Source organism: Epinephelus fuscoguttatus, linkage group LG19, assembly GCF_011397635.1.
Source record: "Epinephelus fuscoguttatus linkage group LG19, E.fuscoguttatus.final_Chr_v1".
Taxonomy (NCBI): Eukaryota; Metazoa; Chordata; class Actinopteri; order Perciformes; family Serranidae; genus Epinephelus; species Epinephelus fuscoguttatus.
In genome coordinates this window covers 597,170-618,574 of record NC_064770.1, presented here as the reverse complement: position 1 = coordinate 618,574, position 21,405 = coordinate 597,170, and the positions used below count along the sequence as shown (strand labels likewise).

At 41.4% G+C, this 21,405-nt stretch overlaps 2 protein-coding genes across 6 annotated transcripts in view; one reads left to right on the top strand and one right to left on the bottom strand.

Annotated features, from left to right (window-relative positions):
• The window catches only part of LOC125878876 (uncharacterized), a 189,120-nt gene that overhangs the window by 107,524 nt on the left and 60,191 nt on the right, over positions 1 to 21,405 (bottom strand). The gene's annotated exons all lie outside the window — the stretch shown is intronic.
• Positions 1 to 21,405, top strand: part of rras (RAS related) — a 51,899-nt gene that overhangs the window by 10,311 nt on the left and 20,183 nt on the right. For both annotated transcript variants that reach the window (XM_049560352.1, XM_049560353.1), the window contains exon 2: positions 1,401 to 1,488. In XM_049560352.1, coding sequence (XP_049416309.1) covers positions 1,401 to 1,488 — 88 coding nt within the window. The remainder of the gene's footprint in view (positions 1 to 1,400; positions 1,489 to 21,405) is intronic.

Genomic DNA, 21,405 nt, shown 5'->3' with positions numbered 1-21,405 from the left:
GACCTGACAAAGCCGATGTCTAACGGAGTTTACAAAAAAGTATATATTTAGTATTTTCACAGCAGTCATAGTGAGAAGCTGTTTTATTTTTCAAAAGTTGCTCAGATTTCTCTTAATGCTAATCAAAATACTCATTTTTAAACCATAATTCTTATTTGGTTTGGATTTTGAAGGCCTACAGAGTTGACCTGTTATGGTTGAGGCACACCTGATAACAATATTAGTTGATGAATATATCATAAAATAGAAAGCTTGAGCATCATTCACACCTTTTTGAAAACAGGAAGAAACAGTGAGACAGGAGTCCTTGTGATATAGCTAACTCGTTTCTGACAAAGTTGACAAAAATCTGCAACTCATATTTAAAGGGCCAACATCTTCATAAAAAAATGTTTTAAGGCAAAGATGATTGCAGTACATTTTTACACCATTGTTATTAGTATGTACTCTTAATTTTACCATTTTGAAGGCTTCTAACACAAAGTCTGATTGTTTGATGTTTTGAATTCTTGTCTAGGACGAGCTGTTTTCTGACACAAGGCAAGTTTAGGAAAAAAAAATCAAAATATTTTATAAATCATATTTTTTCATGCCTATAAATCCTTTGAAAGTAACAATTCACCCCAGAAACTGAATTAGTATGTTGATAAGTTAAAATTGTAAGGTTTTTTTTTTTTTTTTTTTTGGTAGGACATGATTTGCCCCAGTTCTCAAGAAAAAAGGGTGATTTAATTTTTAAAATTGTAGTACTTGAGTAAATGTACTTAGTTACGTCCTATCTCCGGTTACAGGAACGTATTTGGAAACAAGGCTATCCTTAACGAGGCCTATAGGAACAGCGCTGGGCTTTGAAGCAAATTTTACTTAGTGGTCAAAAGTGGAACTACACCATCCTTGTCTGTAACCTGAGGTCACTTTGCCCAAAAAACAGAAGTTCGGTGTTTGGCTGGCAGAAGGTAGTTGCTCGGTCACGCTTGGCTGTGCTCAGCCACTGCAAGTCTCTAGTGCACTTGCTTCATGGGCCAGCAATGCAGAAGATACAGGTAATTTCAAACCGCGAAAATAGAGCTTTTTTGGCTCTGGCACTGAGCGGCTTTCATAGGAATGAATAAGGGCCTGCCTTCAGTACTGTATCCAGTTCTTGTAATACATCCATGATCCTTACTGGAATATTCATGTGTCGCACTGCTGAAGGCACGTACACCGGGTTTTACTTAGTCATTAGCAGTAACAACAGACAGACAGACAGACAGACAGAAGATGGAGCCAGGTATTTGTTGGGAGAATTGCAAGACAAGCTATTATAGAGATTTAGCAGCCTGTTGACAGCAGGCAAACAGCTGCAGTATGAAGTGTACCCACAGAAGTGCTTTGTTATTAACACTGAGTGTGTCCCACAGTCCTACTTTGTGTCAGACTACGACCCCACAATCGAAGACTCCTACACCAAGATCTGCACAGTGGATGGAAAGGAGACCCGGCTGGACAGTAAGGCTTCATCACACTGGATATGAATTCACACTTCACACTGTTTGTCAGAGTGTGTGAAAGGCGTTGTTTGAAAGCAGAGGGTGTGTTGCACTGTGATGTGATATGACACAGGCAGAGTGTTTGCTCTCTGGATCTTTCATTCCCTTGTTAGGACTTGTACTTGGCCTGTGTTACTCCATGGAGCCAGGCTGTAGTGTGTTAGGTCACACTGCTGTTTCACCACGCACACAGTAATACATGAATCATCAGAGAGCTGCTGTTTGTATGACTGTCTGGCTGCTCTTTATGTGCTTCCATGTTTGTTTGTTTACAGCTCTGTAGATTTGACTCCAGTTTTACAATCGCCTGTATCTCTCTCTATTCCTTCACAAACATCACCTTACATCACATGAGACAGTTTGGAGAAATCTAAGCAGAAGTAGTAGGAATTCACTTAAATGCTATACTGTATGTGTACATAGATGTTGCAGTGCGTGCTGTGGGTGGTGTCAAGGGTGGGACCAGCATATTATGACAAATGCTCTGTCTAGTCATTGGCTCTGGCAGAGACCTCATGTAGCATTTTTATTTTATTTTCAATTTTGTTGACAATCACAATCGGTGATAAACAAGAATACAGAGGAGCATCTCCAACGTGTGTGGTTTTTCTTCTCAGTTCTTTCCAATTAGTCCAGTTAATTGTTGGTATCACTTTCCATGTAAGTGGTCCATTTCCTCCAGTTTTTGTCAAATATATGTGCCTTGAGTTTTAGTTGCTAAGTCAACTTTTCCATTGAGTGAATATCCAGGATGATCTCAAACCATTGCTCCTTGTTCGGTATTTCCACTTTATGCCAGTTCCTAGTTATGGCCTTTTTGCTGGCAGTAAGTAAAATTTTAACCAGATACCTGTCTTCTTTTTGCACTGCATCGTCAATTTTTCCCAGGTACATGACAACACAGTTATGTGGGATATCATGATCCAATATGTCATTAATAGTTGTATTTACAATATTCCAAAAAGGTTTTAATTTACAGCAGCACCAGAAGACATGTGTATGGTTGCCCTCTTGGTTACCACAGAGCCTCCAGCATGGTTGTTGGGTCTTTAATTGTCTGCTCTTGATCTGAGGTGTTATGAAGAACCTAGTGAGGTTCTTCCAACCATATTCCCTCCATGTCTGTGAGCTGGTGGTAGTGCATTGTGTCATGCACATTTCGTACCAATCATCCTCCAAAATGTCAATATCTAACTCTGATTCCCATTTGCTTTCGAGGTATAGTGTTGAGTTTTCTCTATTATCCTGGAGGGCTTTATAAAAGGCTGAGATGACCCTAGATTTACCCTGATGATATGCATCCACTATAATTTGGATAATGCCATTCAATTCAGTTTTAGAATCAATTCTAATCTCTTTCATAACGTAATCTCGAATTTGTAAATATCTGAAAAAATCTTGTTTTTCTAATCCAAATTTCTCTTTTAATTCTTGAAAACTCATATACTTCCCCTGTTTAAAAATGGTGCAGAGCGCATTAATTCCTTTCTCTGTCCATTGTTTAAACCTTGAGTCATTCAGACCTGGTAGAAACTTTGGATCATATGCCACCCAATTTAATATTTTTCTCTCTGCTTGTAATTTGTATTTCCTCATTATCTTTTCCAAAATTTCCAGTGAAAAATTTATTATTGGATCTATTCAAAGAGCATGGATACCAAGAGGCGAAGCTTCGTTGAATTTTTGCCAACAGCCACTAGGGGAGCTGCGGTAGCGCTGCCGCCATTTTGGACTGTTGAGCTTGGACTGTTGCACCCAGACAACATGCAAGATGTCAAGAAAGAGAAGAGAAAAAAAGTAAAAGAAAACAGTGTTGTGCAATTAACTGCAACAACTATCAGTGGAACACCCCGCACCTGGCCTTTCACTGTTTCCCAAAGGATCCCGACAGGTAAGAATTCATGAGGTGTAAGTTTTAAAGTGTTTTAATATCAATTTAATATGCCAGTTTTGGAGAGAAGATAACACTTATATATATATATATATATATATATATATATATATATATACATATATATTTCTATGTATAATATATGGCCTCTTCAACCATTTATATCAGGAGTGATTACTGCTTTAGCATTAAAATATATCATATTAAAATAGCCTATATATTGTTATTATTATTATTATTATTATTATTATTACTGTCCCCTTACTGTACAAACTGTAAATAAATCTTTATTCCTGACTATGTGACATCGGCAATAATGTGTTTCTAGTTAAAATATTGATTTTTTTTTTTTTTTTTTGGTAGATTGGCTTATGGGGTGATTTTGAAGGAGTAATTAAGTTAATCTTCTCATAAGTGGACGTAATATGTAGAGATGCCGTCTAGGCCATTTTTCCTCGTTTTGTTTTTTTTAAAGTCTATATTTTGCTTTACAAAAATGTGAAAAAGCAGCTGTGACCAAGCTATCACGAGGTGAGTAGCATTGTAAGCATAATTAATAGCGATATACCTCAGTTTGTCTGTGTGTTTTTGTATGCAAGCAGGTCTGCTGCGGTCTGCTGACAGTCCAAAATGGCGGCGGTAGGACGAAACCATGGGCGAGTCTGTTGCTATGGGGCGTTCTATTGAGCTTCGCCTCTTGGTATCGATGCTCTTTGATCTATTGTCCTTTTTATCATTTCTGTTTGTTCTTACCCAACAAAATTGGAATTTGTAAATCTGTAACTTCCATTTCCATATCTTTCCGCCTTGCTTCATACTCAGGTATGCACCAACATGCTACAGGTTTCAGCTGTGCTGCATAAAAATATTCTTGCAAATTTGGCAAGGACATTCCACCCCTACTCCTTGCAAGTTTTATATCTTGTTCTGGGTTTTTTGCCGTTACAAATGAACCTTGATATGCTTTTGTCCCAGGAGATATATTTGTTTTGAGGTATCATTATTGGTTAAGACCTTGGTACAATATTCATCTTAACAACCTTAATTCTGGAGCTAAAGTCAAGGGGAAAAGTCGACCACCTTTGCATATCTTTTTGAATGTTTAGCTCCATCACATTATAGTTGGCTTCATATAGTTTGTCAAGCCTCTTTGTTACTGTAACTCCAAGATATTTCATGGTTTTACAGTTCCAGTTTAGGCTGTATGTATCTCGAATTTTTTGTGGTGGGGAGTAGTTAAATGTAAGTATCTGAGTTTTTGCAATATTCATTTTATACCCTGAATAGTGACCATAAACCTTAAGAAAATTCATCAGCAGGGGGAATCCTTTATCTGGGTTTTATAAGAAAATTACCACGTTGTCCGTGAAGAGGCTAATTTTACTCTATGTTTTTTATTCCTAATCTCTAATCCCTCCAGGTTAGTATTCTGGCAAATTGCCTGTGCTAAGGGTTCGATATAAAGGGCGAAGAGTGAAGGGCTCAAGCAACAGCCTTGTCTAGTGCCCCTTTCTAATGTTATCATTTTTGATAGCTGTCCATTTACCTTAATCCTAGCAGTTGGGTCTTGATATATAATTTTAATGTTCTGGATTGATTTTTCGTTTAAGCCAAATTTTTTGAGTACTAGATATAAAAATGCCCAACTGACGCTGTCAAAGGCCTTTTCAGCATGTAAGCCTATTATTTTAGCTTTAGTCCCCTTTTTTGTACATGGTCTATGATATGCAGTGTTCTCCTAATATTATCTTGGGTTTGGCGCCCTTTAACAAAACCAGTTTGGTCCTCATCAGTGATGTCTGGTATGAAGGTCTCAAATCTTCTACAGAGTAGAAGTATAAGTATAAATTTTATAATCAACATTTAGGATTGAGATTGGTCTAAAGTTATTGCATTGTTCTGTATCTTTGCCCTCTTTTGGGATAAGTGACATAATTGCCTCTCGCCATGATGGGGGGGCCTTCCCCTCCTTCAGCGTCCAATTATAAGATGAGTAAGTAAGTAGAGGTGTTAATTCACTTGTAAATATTCGATACTATTCAGATGGAAACCCATCACTACCTGCCGATTTATTAGTCTTCAGTCTACTTATTGCAGCCTGTATTTCTTCCTGTGTTATGTCAGTGGTAAGGATGTTATTCTGCATCTCACCAATAGATGGCAGATCAAGTGTGTCAAGAAAGTGTCTAATAGTGTCTTCATCTGCTGAAGGGGGTTTTGAATACAGCTTTTTGTAATAATCCTCAAACACATTTAATATTTCTTCCGGATCATACAGCAGCTGTTGGGTTTCAGGATTTCGTATCTTATTGTTTGTATGATTAGATTGTTGTTTGCACAATCGTCTTGCCAGCAATTTAGTGGCCTTTGGGCCAGATTCATAATATGTCTGTTTTAAAAATCTAGCTCTCTTTTCTATCTCATCTCTGAGAATGCCATCTATTTCCTCCCTTACTTTTTTAATTTGTAGGAGGACTTTGGGGTTTTATGTTGTCCTTCTAATTCCTTCAGCTTTCCCACTTGCTGATTATATCTGGCTATTTTGTTCTTCTTCTGTATTGAAGTTAAGGCAATCCGTTTTCTGCGCAGAACTGCTTTAAAGGCATCCCACAATATGGCAGGATCCACTTCTCCATTGTTATTTTCCTCTAGGTACTTCTTAATTTCTGCCCTTATTTGTTCCACTACTGTCTTATTATTTAGAATACTAACGTTTAATCTCCATAGAGTATTTTGTTTTCTTTTGTTTAAGAATATTGTCACCGATATGGGACTATGATCTGAGACGCTCACCACCCCAATTTCACATTTTTCTACCCTACGTTTATCAATAATATTAAAAAGAAAATAATCAATTCTAGAACAGACCAAGTGGGCTCCTGAGTAATGTGTATAATCCCTTTCAAAAGGATGTAGATCCTTCCAAACATCAAACATTCCCATTTCTTGCAGTGTGGTATTAATAAACCTTGATAGGTGTATTTTGTGGTTACGAGTACTTGTAGTGTCTAATCCATGGTGCACAAATCCACAAATCCACAAATCAAAATACCTTCTGTTTCTAATGCAATAAGATCAAATAAGGTCTTGAAAAAACATTTCCTACTCTCCGGGGGTGCATATACATTAACTAGTGTTACCTTCTCGTTTTGTATTTTGCCTTTAACCAGGATATATCTTCCATCTTTATTGCTTATTTCTCTACAACATTCAAATTGCACAGAATTTGGTATGAGTATTGCTACCCCCCTTTTATTGTCAGGTTTGTTGAAGCTATAAAACGTTTTTTTGTAACCCAGTTGTTTAATTTTCTCATGTTCTTGCTGTTTTAACTTTGTTTCCTGTAAGAATAATATTTGAGCCTTTTCTTTTTTAAGCTTAGAAAGTACCTTATTTCTCTTAATCACATTATTCAGACCATTTACATTGAGCGATACCACTTTCACACATGCCATTATTCATGTTCAATAGCCAGAGATGAGGAGTGGTCAGGCGCAGTCATGGCGCATTGCTAGTTAGATGACCTAAAAAGCAAATGGGCCAGTGACCAACAAAAACCTGGTCTAAAGTCAACGGCGCAGTATTTCGCTGTTAAACAAGCTAGTAATATGCGCCTCTAGACGGGTGCACATCGCGCGCGCACTCTGCTCAGACACACACGGAGCAGCCACACATATGCAAAAGATAACAAATAAAAATATGATTACAATGTAAAAGGTTATTATTGTGCACATTAAAATATTTATCAGAAACACGTCTTAATGGTCAGTCATTAATCAAAATGATCTAATCGCAGTAATAGTGATCATCATAATCCGGGAGGTCCAAGCTCGCAGTGTCCGAATATACGGAACTGCAAGCAGACCTCCACAGGCTGATGATGCATAGCCTGTAAAATGAACTTGTCTTTCCCAATTGAACTGTGATCATTTTGGCATATAAATCACAAAATCAAAGATGTGAAAACGTTTGATAAACTTTATTTTGACATAAACACAACAATAACCAGCTTCTGTGAACTAAAAACGTAAACTCATAGCCCTACAAGTACAAATGTATATTTAAAAAAAAAAAAAAAAAAAGCTTTTAGAACGTAAAACTGAAGATCATCTTGTCAGGAGGAGGAGGAGGATGCACAGCGGCCGCACAGCCGGGGGCAACCGGGGGAAGCTCTGCAGCTTGCGCGCAGCCAGACCAGACAGCCCAGGTGCAGCCACGGGACCAGCCCTTCCTGCACCTTCAGGCGGGGGGGGTTCAGGATGCTGGAGAGGGAGCTGGGCTCTCTAACCTCCCGGGTTAAAATAAAATTGAATAACTTACAATTTGTTGACAGCGTTTCTCCCGTGCGCGTGCGCTCTCTCTTTCTCTCTGGCAGTCTCACTCTGTTTCTTTTCTTTTGGCTTTTCTAAGATGACAGATGCTGAATATATATACTCCCTATCTGATGCTGTGGCTGTTTGTGGCTGGCTGAGAGGGATGCGAACTTATTGCAGCTGTGTTAATCAAATCAGGTTGGGTTTCCATTACGCGTGCCAAACGATGCCAATCCCCTTTGATCTGTCATCAGATGTGACGGGACAGTAGATATAGAGATACATTTATCGTCTCCTCAGCTGTAAAACGCTCACTCTTTCCAGTTGATAGGTCCGCCATCTAACTACCTCTCCGCCGTGCGCTCCAATCGCGCCTCTTTTAAAGGGGATGAGAGGTGACACTCTGATTGGCTTATTGAATGATACGCCCAAAACACACCCATGACTAATTCACAGAGTAAGTCCAATCCTTTTAGACTCTCCGCTAGTGTTGCATGGTATACCGGTACTAAAATAGTACCGCGGTACTAGAGTATTCCAAACAGTACTATACTGCATTTGGAAAATACCGGTACTTTGAAACTGATTCAATTCATTAATTTAGTTAATTTATTTTACTCATTTATGCACGCAAACGCCTTTCTTGTTCCTATTGGAGCACAGATTGCGCAAGTGGTGTGTATGACAACACCTGTATCAACATTCGCAGCTGGCGCACTTAAAAAAAGACAAGAGAAAGTTTGCCTTGCAAAGGGAGACAACACAAGACAACACAAACTTGGTGGAACATTTGAGTTACCAAACCATGGCATCCGTACCGAGGTACTTACCGAACCATGATTTTTTTGGTACCGTTACATTCATTCATTCATTCATCTTCTAACCGCTTCATCCTCTTGAGGGTCGCGGGGGGCTGGAGCCTATCCCAGCTGACATCGGGCGAGAGGCAGGGTACACCCTGGACAGGTCGCCAGACTATCGCAGGGCTGACACATAGAGACAGACACCCATTCACGCTCACATTCACACCTACGGACAATTTAGAGTTACCAATTAACCTAGTCCCCAATCTGCATGTCTTTGGACTGTGGGAGGAAGCCGGAGTGCCCGGAGAGAACCCACGCTGACACGGGGAGAACATGCAAACTCCGCACAGAAGGGCTCCCACGCCCGGGATCGAACCGGCAACCCTCTTGCTGTGAGGCGAGAGTGCTAACCACCACACCACCGTGCCGCCCGGTACCGTTACACCCCTACTATTTATTGTTCTAAAGGTTTGTATCCAAAAGGACTTTTCCTGAGGAAACATACTGAAGAGTATCGAAAAGTATCGAAATTCATATTGGTATTGGTACCGAAACAAAGATTTTGGTATCGTGACAACACTACTCTCCGCCATGGCGCACAGTCTGAAAACGCGCTGTCTAACTAGCAAGTGACTGGGACACGCCCATGCACTGCAGCCTGGCACTTTGCGTTTTAGACCATCTAAATAGGGCCCTTAAACTTCCCAATAGAGAGACTGTGTAATTTCGAAGTCTCAACAGTTTATAAGACTCTATCTTATATGCAGCCTCATTGTTGGTAAGATTAGAGCTGATAAAATATAAAAAATAAAATAAAATAAAGACAGTACTTTAGAGGCTGCTGTGTTGTTACCTATGTTTGTGAAGGGCTAGTTATTGTTGGGGGATCCTTTCAAATTCCTGCAACTTTTCCTTTGCGCGTAGGGCTGCTCCTTCTCTTCCTCTCTGCCCTGGTGCCGTAGCATCGCTCCTTCCAACACGTTGCCATGTCAGCCCCTGTTGCAGCCGCTCCAACGTTGCGTCCAGATCTGTGGCAGGTCCGGGTAGGTCCACGGTAGGGTTGGGAACGATTAACCAAAACGACCGGATATCCGGTTTGACAAGCGAGGGATACGGCTACGTCGGTAGCAGCCTCCTTAATCGATACGAATCAGCCATGAATCCTTAGATGAACTGATTGTAGAGTCATGGATTCGGGTATCACGAGACTAGCAATCGGTTGACTGGCTTTAACAGTTTGCATCTCGAAAACAACGCGAGAGCCGGCGCCTGGCGGCATGCTCTGTAGCAGGCATTACTTTCAACGATAATGAATGTAAACATCAGCGCCAGCTTGACCAGTGGAGATGAGGAACAGAAGCTAATGCTGGTTGGATAAACCAGGGAGCAGCCAAGCCGCAGCAGAAACTAAAGGCGAATCCTGCCGGTTGTGGGTTGAATGCGGGTGTCACAGACACAGACAGATATACGTATTCCTGTCAAATACGGCGGCGTATGATAACGGCTTACCGGCCGGCGACCGAGAAGCCCGGCTCCAGGTCCAAGAAGTCTTCGATGGTGTCATGACTGCCCAGAAATACCAGCCAAGCCCTGGCAGCACTCAGGTATGTGGCGTGTCAGAGGAGAAACGAGCAGTTCACATTTCCACAAACCTCAGCGCACTTTAGGGACTGTTCTTTACTTGTCAGAGGAGGAGGGTGGCTGGTTGATTTTTATTTTATATATTTATTTCATTTTGATCCCCCCCTTATGTTAATCACTTATTGATGCTGTTTTTGAAGTATGAATAAGTGATTTATTCCATTGAAATATCATTGATGTATTATAGAAAAGTGATTTATCTTTTTATAAATGACAGTGTAGCAAACACAGAGAAATAGTCTGACATGTTGTCAGTGATAAGCTGCTAGTCATCACAGTCCATGATATCAACTAATAACAGGAGATGTCAGATTCTGCCCCTACATTGCATGTTATTATTTTATTCTGCTTCATGTTTATATCGTACAGCGTTATAATAAACTTTATTCCAGACTCAAGTCCATATAAGATACATACAAAAACACAGACAATACCATAAAAATAACACAACAAGTAGGTTTAAAACACTTAAATTTTACTTAAAGTTTAAAACTTCTTCTCATTTTTATATTAATCCCATCCAACAAAATGATGTTCATTCAGCAAGTCTTTTTTTGGTCCATGTCTAAAAATAAATACATTTGACATGTGATTTTGTTGTTTGTCTTTTTATTTTATTTTTGCCAGTGCCATACAGCAACAATGCTTGGGGATGTGGTCTTTTATAAATTTGAAAATACTGTAAGAATGTCACTTTTATAGAACTGGCTTCTTTATTTTATAATGTATGATTAATGTCTACATCAATAAATGTTAACCATAGAATCGTATCGAATCGTATCGTTCCTACACTCTATCGAATCGTTCTGTATTAAAAATATATCGTTTTTGAATCGTATCGTAACCTGTGTATCTAGATACGTATCGAATCGTCTATCACAGAGAGATTCCCAACCCTAGTCCACGGTGAATCCCCGCTTCCTCAGATCAAGTGCTGCTTCTCGTGCGGATTCATACAGCTTTGATTCGGTGTCCCAGTGGATTCTCATTCTGGTGAGAGGGGTCTGGAAACGGACTCCTCTCTCCTTTAATATCTTCTTGATCCCGCTGTACACATTCCTCTTCTGAACCACTTCTGTTGCATAGTCATGGTCAAAAGTCAGCTGCCGCCCTTCCACAGCATTTTCTTTTGCCAAGCTTTTTGCAGGACCATCTCTTTAACGGTGAATTCCAGAAAGTTAACAATCATGGACCTTTGTGGTGAGTTGCGGTTCGGCTTTTGGGCCAGCGCTCTTTGCGCGCTGGCTGGATTTGCAGGCTGACATCAGGTGGCAATGAGAGCCCCATTGTGAGCAGTTTTTGGACATATGTGGTGGCAGAGTCACCTTCTTTATCTTCAGGTATTTCGAAAATGCGGATATTGTTCCTCCTGCTCCTCCCTTCAATATCTGTCAGCTTGTCTTGCAGTATTTTCTGTTGTTTTAAAGATTTACACAGCGCATCCTTCACCTCCATATTTCACGCAATGTGGTCCTCTGCCTTGTTGATTTGGGCTCCATGTGTGTTTTAGTGTTAGCAGAGAGTTGCTGGTATATCTCTTGCTTTAGCTCGTTGATTTCAGACTTCACTTCTTTCGTGATTTGTTCTTTGAGTGTGGCCAAGTCTTTCTTCATCACGGTTTTAAGGTCGAGTATCTCTTTACTTATTGCATCCAGCCCCGAGTGCATCATCTCGGTTAGCGGGTTAGCATTAGCAAGATGCTTGCAGTCTTCATCGTTCTGGTTCATTGTCTTTGGATTAGGTCCTTTCTTAATATCACGTTTCTTCTTACTTCTTGTTACAGCTCCCCTGCTCATTGAATCCGACTGATAAGTTATCTTTTATGGATTGTGGGGGAGTTCATTTTAAGCTAGCTATTGGGAGAAAAAGTTCACGCCGCCATCTTCCTCACTGGCCGGAAGTCCTCCAACACTTAGAGTAGGGTTGTCAAAATTATACTCAAACGCTGTATCCGGATACAATACTAATTTACAAAAGTATCGATACTAACAGTGCACGCCACCTCAGCGCCTGTCAGGTGCACGCGATGGGTCCGACAGACGCGCTGTGCAGGCAGCATCTGGCAGGCACAGAGCCCTCACTGCAACCCGGCATGTTGTCGTCGCTGTGCATGCATGCACGCATTTCTGTTGCTGTAATATGGCCAGCGCAGCTGCAGGAGGATCAGAGCAGCCAGTTTTGGTCAAAAATGATAAAGGAAAAAGCGCTCTTTGGAAATACTTAGTGAAGTGAACACAGCACGCTGCAGACGGCAGGTACAGCCCCTCCCCTCACTAGCAGCTGAGCAGCTGGTGTCGCCAGCATCAAACTAAAATATAATTTCTAATGTTAATGTGGGAGCTAAGCAGAAAACTTTATCAGTCATGCCCGTCTGTAACATTAATAGACAATGTTAGTTTAACAGGACAACACAGTTATGTGTGTCTGAAAAGTTATGTTAACCGTAAAGTTACAGATTGAAGCTGAAAAAACGTTTGGTTTCTCCCGTAACCCCTGGTTCTCTGATCACATAGTGAGGTAGAAACAGGAGCACCCTGAGCCTAAACTACCAACTCTATTTGATCAGCAACGAAAATATGGTGCCAATTCACCGGAAGTACAGAAAATAAACAGGGCTGTAGATAAATACATTTGTATGGACAGATCTTGTTTCTGGTTGTTATTTATTTTGGGGGGATTTTTTGTTGTTATCATTGATGTTACTGTTCTGATCTTTATTTAAAAAATGACATGCCTCTTAATTTTTTGCTGCTGTATCGAAAATGGTATCGAGTATTGAATATTTTCCTGGGTATTGATATCGAGTTTGAAATTTTAGTATCGTGACAACCCTAACTTAGATGGTTGTTAAACAACACTTAGTTGTTTAAAGGTTCTTTCCTAAGGTGTGACTCTGTTTCCTAATCACATATCTCAATGACTGATTTGTTTTCCGTGAACCAAAATGTTACAGTTCTATTATCAGAATTTTTGGACATAATAATGTTCTGTCTATTATTTATTTGTCAGTGTGTACAAACTAGCAAGGACATAATGTCATTTCTGGTAACCATTGTTGGATGAATAAATAGAGTTGCACTTTGTAACTCCATTGTGCAGTGGTGCAGTGGATAGCCCTGTCGCCTCTCTGGAAGGGGGTTACAGGTCCGAACCTGCTGGCCGGCTGGGCCCCTTCTGTATGGAGTTTGCATGTTCTCACCATGTCAGCATGGGTTTTCTCCAGCTTCCTCACACAGTCCAGAGACATGCACGTTAGGTTAATTGGTGATTCTACTTTGCCTGTAGGTGTGAATGTGAGCATGAATCTTTGTCTAGCTGGCTAGGGGGTGCTATAGCCCCGTCAAAAATCTGTGTAGCCCCAGTTAAGCCCCTCAAGCATTTTATTTTATATTTTATAATATATATTTTTAAGTTAAAAAACATTAAAAAATTCACAAGTAGCCATTCTGTTCCAATGCAATCCTCGTCACTTGCATGTTTGTGCTACGCCTGTACCCCACTGATTGGTGTACCGTAACCTGTGTGTGTGTGTGTGTGTGTGTGTGTGTGTGTGTGTGTGTGTGTATGTATGTGTGTGTGAAAGAGAGGGGAGAGGAGGGGAGGGGCGGGGGGAGTCCTTTGTTTATACTCGCGCGTTAGGCTAAGGCTAGCTAGCCTACAGTCTGTTGCAATGGATCATTTTGTGATCAAGAAAAAATTGTAGATGGTATGAGGATTACAAATGGCTGGAATATTCATATTAATAATGCATATGGAATAAATGCACTTGTTGTCACATTTTGGATGTATTGTCTGGTTATTGGCAAGGCAAGGCAAGTTTATTTGTATAGCACAATTCAACACAAGGTAATTCAAAGTGCTTTACAGAGACATTAAAAGCAACAAGACACAATTTAAAACAATAAAAACAGTTGATTAAAAAGGGAAATAGAAATTGAGAATGATAACGATAATAATAAAATACAGTAACATAAAATAAAAACAGGCTCAATACATTGAACAGTCGGGATAAAAAAAGAAGTAGAATAATAAAAGGCATAAATCAGCAGTGTGTAGTTAAAAAGTACAGGCAGTAGAATACAGCAGGTAAGTATTTAATCTAAGAGTACGCTTCAGTAAACAATAGTGTTTTTAGCCCTGATTTAAAGGAGCTGACAGTTTGAGCAGACCTCAGGCAGGAAGTTTGTTCCACAGGTGAGGAGCACAATAACTGAATGCTGCCTCACCTTGCTTGGTTCTTGTTCTTGGAACACACAACAAACCTGTTCCAGATGACCTAAGGGGTCTGGATGCTTCGTAGGGAACCAGTAGATCAAGAATGTATTTTGGTCCGAGACCATTTAGGGCTTTGTAGACCAGCAGTAAGATTTTAAAATCTATTCTTTGACTCACAGGAAGCCAGTGTAGCGATTTAATGACCGGTGTAATATGGTCCAGTTTCCTGGTGTTTGTAAGGACTCTGGCGGCAGCGTTCTGAATCAGCTGCAACTGTCTGATTGATTTTTTGTTCAGGCCTGTAAATAAGCCATTGCAATAATCCAACCTACTAAAAATGAATGCATGAATAAGTTTTTCCATGTCTTGTTTAAACAGAAACCCCTTAATTTTAGCTATATTTTTCAGGTGGTAATAGGCAGATTTAGTAATAAACTTTAAATGGCTGTTGAAGTTCAGGTATGAGTCAATAATAACACCAAGATTTCTGGCTTGATTTGTAGCTGTCAATGACATAGAGCCAAGGTGGGCGCTGATCTTTGCCCTTTCATTTCTAGGGCCAAAAATTAATACCTCTGTCTTTTCTGGATTTAGCTGGAGAAAATTCTGGCACATCCAGTCATTGATTTGATGAATACAGTTACTCAGTGAGAGTAAGGGACTGTAGTCGTGTGATGACACTGAGATATAGAGTTGTGTGTCATCGGCATACGTATGATAGGAGATGTTGTGATGTTCCATAATCTGGGCGAGGGGTACCATATAGATGCTGAATAGAAGTGGTCCGAGAATGGACCCTTGAGGAACCCCTGGCTCTCACCTGATCTAACAGCTGATTGGTTTAGATATCAACTCAACAAGATGACGTTTTAGATAAACTTTTCATTTTTGTTGAATTTTAGAGATTAACATTGTATTTGTCTGATTTGAAGGTTTATTCTGTAACAGAAAACATGTTGTGTGACTGATGGTGAAGTTTAGTTGTCAGAGACTAAATAGGCCTACATTCATCATAAACTATACAGTCTACTGCATATTAATATTGGACGTCTTTAATTATTGAAGTATTTAGCAACACAGAGACTTGTGGTCAGTGGGATGTGAGGATTCTTAAACTAACATCTGTACAGATGTGAAGTCCTGACTGTATCTGACTGATCTTTTATGAAAGCTGTTGTCTTGTATTTTTTTCCTCTGAAAATATTAACCTCATAGTCAGTGCTTAATTTATAAAATTAGAAGTAGGGGAACACTTTGGGCCTCTGAGAGGGCAGTGTTCTCCCACTCCCAAAAGTGGGGGAACACTTTTTTAAGTGGTACCCGAGCCGCCTCACTGCGCAACTTCGAATGGAATGGTTGTGACATCTAGTGTTGTCACGGTACCAAAACTGGGACCCACAGTATGATACCAGTGAAAGTATCACGGTTCTGAGTAGTATCACGATACCACAGCAAAAATGAGATAGATGTGCCTTTTGTCATTTATAAAAAGATAAATCACTTTTCTATAATACATCAATGATATTTCAATGGAATAAATTACTTATTGACTTATTCATACTTCAAAAACAGCACTAATAAGTGAATAACATAGGGAGGATTGAAATAAAATAAATAAATAAAATAAAAATCAACCAGCCACCCTCTTCCCCTGACAAGTAAAGAACAGTCCCTTCATAAGTAAAGAACAGTCCCTAAAGTGCGGTGAGGTTTGTGGACCATTACCTGCCACAAAGAGAGAAATGTGAACGGCTCGTTTCTCCTCTGACACGCCACATACCTGTGTGCCGCCATGGCTCAGTTGTCCAGGTACTACTGGGCAGTCATGACGCCAACGAAAGAGGAAATTAGGCTACTGGACCTGGAGTCAGACTTCTCTGTCGCCGGTAAGCCATTATCTTGTGCCGTGGAGCCGCCGTAGGCTATTTGACCACCGTATTCCTGTCTGTGACCCCCGTTCAACCCACAACTGGCAGTTTTGCTCGCACAAAACTAGTTTTAGTCGCAAATGTGAGTAAAATGCTTGCACGTAGAGCTCGGTGGAAAACAAATCACTGCCAACAAGTAAAAAGAAATAAATAATACCTTTCACTGCACTCAAGATACTCACATGTCTGGAAAACAAACCACTACAGCAGCATATTGAGTGCCAGGACACTCACCCTCTTGCGATTGGACTTTGAACTTATCCCACAGTAGTGGTACGTGAGTAGTAGTACTACGATACTCCACCCTGCAACACTAGTGACATCAGCCAATACTGTATGTAGTTTTTGTAGTTCTAGACCCATGCAAATTAGTTCCGGAACGCACCAGGGCCTTTTCTGAAAAGATCCTGGTATGGGTTCCTGTACGTTCCAGCTCAAATTAAGCACTGCTTATAGTCAAACACAGTTTATTTAGCCTGTGTAGTTGAGGGGACAGGTCAAGCTGATATGATGCTGATTTTCAGGAGAATTCACATCAAATAGAGGATAAACCATGAACACAAACTACATATCACCTGTAAAGCATTTTAATAAATTAATCTATCATAATTAAAACAACTAGAGACTGAGAACAAACTGATATATGGGTCTGATCACTTTTTTAATGAATTGACATCATTCCAGACAGGATGTTACTGTGTCTGTGACGTCCTGACGTACTGAAGGCTGCTGGAAACTGTCAGGAAACTGTCCAACTTCACCGCGGCTTTTTGTCACCACCCCCCGCTGCGGCCGGCTGCTCTCGTCTACTTTCCAGGCGAGGCGCAGTTCATCTCAAACGAGCCTGTTAACAAAGTACTGGAGTGAGAGAGTGGTACATCCTGTCAGCCGAGGGGTTTTCTATCTGTGCAGCCGAGCACCACAGCACCTCCACGGACTACTACATCCAGCCTGCGGAGGAAACACGGTCCCGGTGTTTCCTCCGCAGGCTCCACTTCACTCAGCTGCCCAACAAACCCGCTGCTTCTTCCCACTTTAACCTGAATAACAAACCGGGGCTCGGTGCTCTGGTTGGATCCAAACGGAGAGCTAGGGCTAGCTGGGAAGCTAGCAGAGGTTTCCCTCTGGTCATGCTATGGCTAACGCTCCGCTAGCCTCACAGCTGCTCCTCGCCAATGAGCCTAACAACAGCTATCCGCCTCGGCGCGCTGTGTTAACGTCATGACTGACGCACTTATGTGACCAAAGATCGTCTCTGCCTGAAATACACATTACTCTGCCAGGAAACCAGCCGATACCAGCATTGTTCTCCAGTAACCAAAAATGCATTTTTCGCTGGTAAAAAAAAATAACTCGCCAGAGTGGCGAGTGGTCTTAAAAATTTACCAGCCATAGATAAAATCTACCCGTAATTGGCGAGTGGCAAGTGTTAGTTTTGGACCCTGGCTATGAGGCTATTTTACCTGTTCTAAAGACATGATGATTGCGTATTACACGGCCAGGAAGGAAGTTGACCGATATCGTTGGCTTGTCAACAAATGCACACGCAGAAAGATTTTTGCGACAGTTGTAACAGACAATACCGTTTTTCGTCTGTAGGGGGACCCCGCAATCCTCCATTGTGTTGCTTTAATCTCTGCGTAATGGGTAATATGAGTGATGTAGAACACATTTCAATACAGTTTTCTTCAGCTTATTGCCTTAGACACCTTCCTTGCCTTCTAGTTTCCCGGCGCGGCGCAGGGTGGCGAACCCCACGCAGAGCTAGTTTCGAGCAGCGCAACCCGAGGTGCGCTCAGTTTGGTAGTTTGGCAGACCGAGGTGTGCTGAGATGGGTGTGGCGGCGCAGCAGGGGGAGGTGTTGACAGTTTCGTGCCGAAAGGCTTCGCCGAAGGTGCGCTGAAAGCTCGCCAGCTGAAACCAGGTCTACTGTCAGCGCAACCGGAGTGCAGCCGGTGTAGTGGCAGTTTGGCTGACCAGCGGACAGTGCGCACATGTCACCAAAACCTCACAGGCAGGTCTCCAGAATGTCAGGCACATTAACGATGCAATAAATACCCACAAAAACCACTATTCAGTGCAACTACGTATGTGCAATCAGCACATAAATGTCGACTGTCACATCTGATCAAAGGGGATTGGCACCGTTTGGCACGTGTAATGGAAACCCAACCTGATTTGATTAACACAACTGCAAACTAATAAGTTCACATCCCTCTCAGCCAACCACAAACAGCCACAGCATCAGATAGGGAGTATATATTCAGCATCTGTCATCTTAGAAAAGTCAAAAGAAAAGAAACAGAGTGAGACTGCGAGAGAGAAAGAGAGAGCACGCGCACGAGAGAAACACAACATTAATTTACAATTGTGGTGACCTCTTCCCAGGCTACCTTTGCATCATCAGCCCGTGGAGGTCTGCTCGCAGTTCCGTATATTCAGACACTGCGAGCTTGGACCTCTCGGACCAAAACATTAGTTTCCTCCTGTGAGAAGTTTGGCCGTCTGACATTGCTGCTCTCTTCTGCCATGGTGAATTGAGTAAACTCTCATTACGCCTTTGCACGGTGCATTTAAGGGTGAAGAGAGGGGCTCATTTGATTGGTGTGATGTGAATCGGCTGTGTAAAACCCACTCCACGCCTTCTCTCCTCCCTCTTTCCCACTTGCGCAGGTAGGAGGGATGTGGGAAAGAGGAGTAGCTGCGCCAGTGCGCACGGTGTGCCAAACTTGCAAAATCCACCTGGCCACACCCAGTTGGCGAAGCGCAGGTGCGCTGTGCCTCCGCCTTGCCCGGTCTGCAAAACTAGAGGCCATTGTCTCACGGCATGCTGGGAAACTCCGCCCATTTAGCCTTAACACACCACAATATTTTAAGTGCACAATGACAGTGTTGTTTATTGGCCTTAAAATAATTAGGGCAAATTGGCTTTATACATTTTAGTCAGATTTACTCAAAAAGTTATGCCAGTTTTTGTGTCAAGTGAACGTACATTTTTTATGCCCTTTTAACAATCTGGGGCATTTGTGTAGATTTAACATTAAATTTTGGAGTTTACAGTGTATGTCAATTTACTTAATTCATCATCCTCTTTAGCACCATGGGCAGCTAGTCCTGCTGGTTTTTAGTCATTGCTGCCTGGCCATCAGGCAACCTTCATCTGCTTCAGCACAAACATTACCAACCATGAACTAACAAACCAGCTCTGAACCAAACTGTTCTTAAGCTCACACCTTAACATAGCCATCTTTCATGCCTACATATTTTTTTCTTAAACCTGGTCTAAAAAGTATTAATTAATCTAAAAATAAGGGTTTAACTGGTATTAACATGCGAAGACGTGAAGTAGGATTTTATTACTTTTTTGGGGGGAAAATAATTGAATACATTAATACTTTCAATAAAATTTGCTGAATGCCTCTCGCATTAACGTCACACAGATCAGGATAGTGGATCCACCAACACACATATTTTGTTTTCAGTCCACTGTCTACTAGCTAGATGTCACTGCACCCTGGACAACACGGGGAAGTAAAAAATTCAACAATTGGCTACCTAACCAAGATTTCAAGGTTGCATGGCTCAAACAGGTTCAGGGAAATGCATACAAGGCTTTGTGTATTTTATGCAAAATGTTTTTTAAACTTGGCTGAATGGGAATTATGGCAGCTGAATCCTACATGCGGAGTGAGAAACACAAAGTCACCAGGAAATTAGCTAAGTCACCAACAAATGCTATGTTCTTTGCCAACAGCTGTGTTTTATTGTTACAATAAACATTTGGGCAAAACTGTCCCCCAATGTTGTAAAATTGGTCTTAAATTTCATTCCAAGTGGCGTCAAAAAAGTTTTCAAAGGTCTTGAATGTAACTTGCTTTAAAGAGGCAACAGATAGCATTTTTTCCTAAATATATCATTATGAAAATAATGTGGGTTGCACAGGGTAGTGGCCACAGTAAAATCAGACTATCAGCGTTTACATAGGTTACTTAGTGGCTTTGCAATCTTTGTAATAAGCTCTTGCCACCGGGGGCGAAATTTAGCGGAAAAAATCTGCTTTACAGCACGAAACGCATCATGTATTGCGAAACTGGTCGGTCAGCTAATCAGAGACTGGAGCTGGTCCTTATGAGGAGTTGGGCATGAGATAGTTGAGTCACGAGCACAATGGCAGACGGACAAAGTTTGGAAACAAGTGAAAAATGGCCTAGCAAAAGAAAACGAGCTCCTCTGTCTGAGGAGGCAAAGAAGAGCAAAAAGGAGAGTGATAAAAGAAGAGGAAAAACAAGAGTAAACCTCAGTCAGGTGTTCAAGAGATGGAGGCAGCTCTGTGACCAAAGAGGCTTGAAAACCGATGTCCAGCCAGCTTTCTTTCTAATGGATCAGTGAGTAACACGGATAAATGTTAGCTAGACAAGAGAGGACTGTACTGTACTGGCTGCTAGTTAATTCCTAGCTGGCCAGCATCGCAAATCGCCGCAACCAGGGACCGGGTAGCAAGTGTTGGTCGGCTGACATCCTCGTTGCCATTCTACGACAGTGATAGCCCCCTCCCTTCCTTCTGTTCTCTTCTCATGGAGGCAGCTATCAACGGACATCGCCCAGCTAAGTTACCCAGTTACCCAACTGTGAACATTGGACTTTTCAATGCAACGGCCTTAGACTGAGGAACATCAAAATCAGTTGACATTAGTCCACACAGCTCTCCCAAGCTGGCCTGGATAGCAGGGAGATCATGTCGGTCACTGGCCATAAATGTGAGGGCAGCCTTTGCAGCTACTGGGCATCCAGCATCTCTGACCGGGAGAAGTAGAGTAAAATCCTCTCCTACGCTCCCGTTTGTCTGGTGAATGCCTCTCCTCTGTCAATACACTCTGCCAGCAATTTCATAATATTGATGCCAGTTGTGGTAATGGTTGAAAAATAACTCTGCTGCGCGTCGGGGTTCCATTCCTGTTGGGAGTTATTTTTCAACAGTCACTGGCTCACTATACATTGTCCCTTACGTGTCTACTGTTGTGTTTGTAATGATACTGTACATATTGGTATAATTTACTGTGAGTTGTTTGTACTGGTATTGTG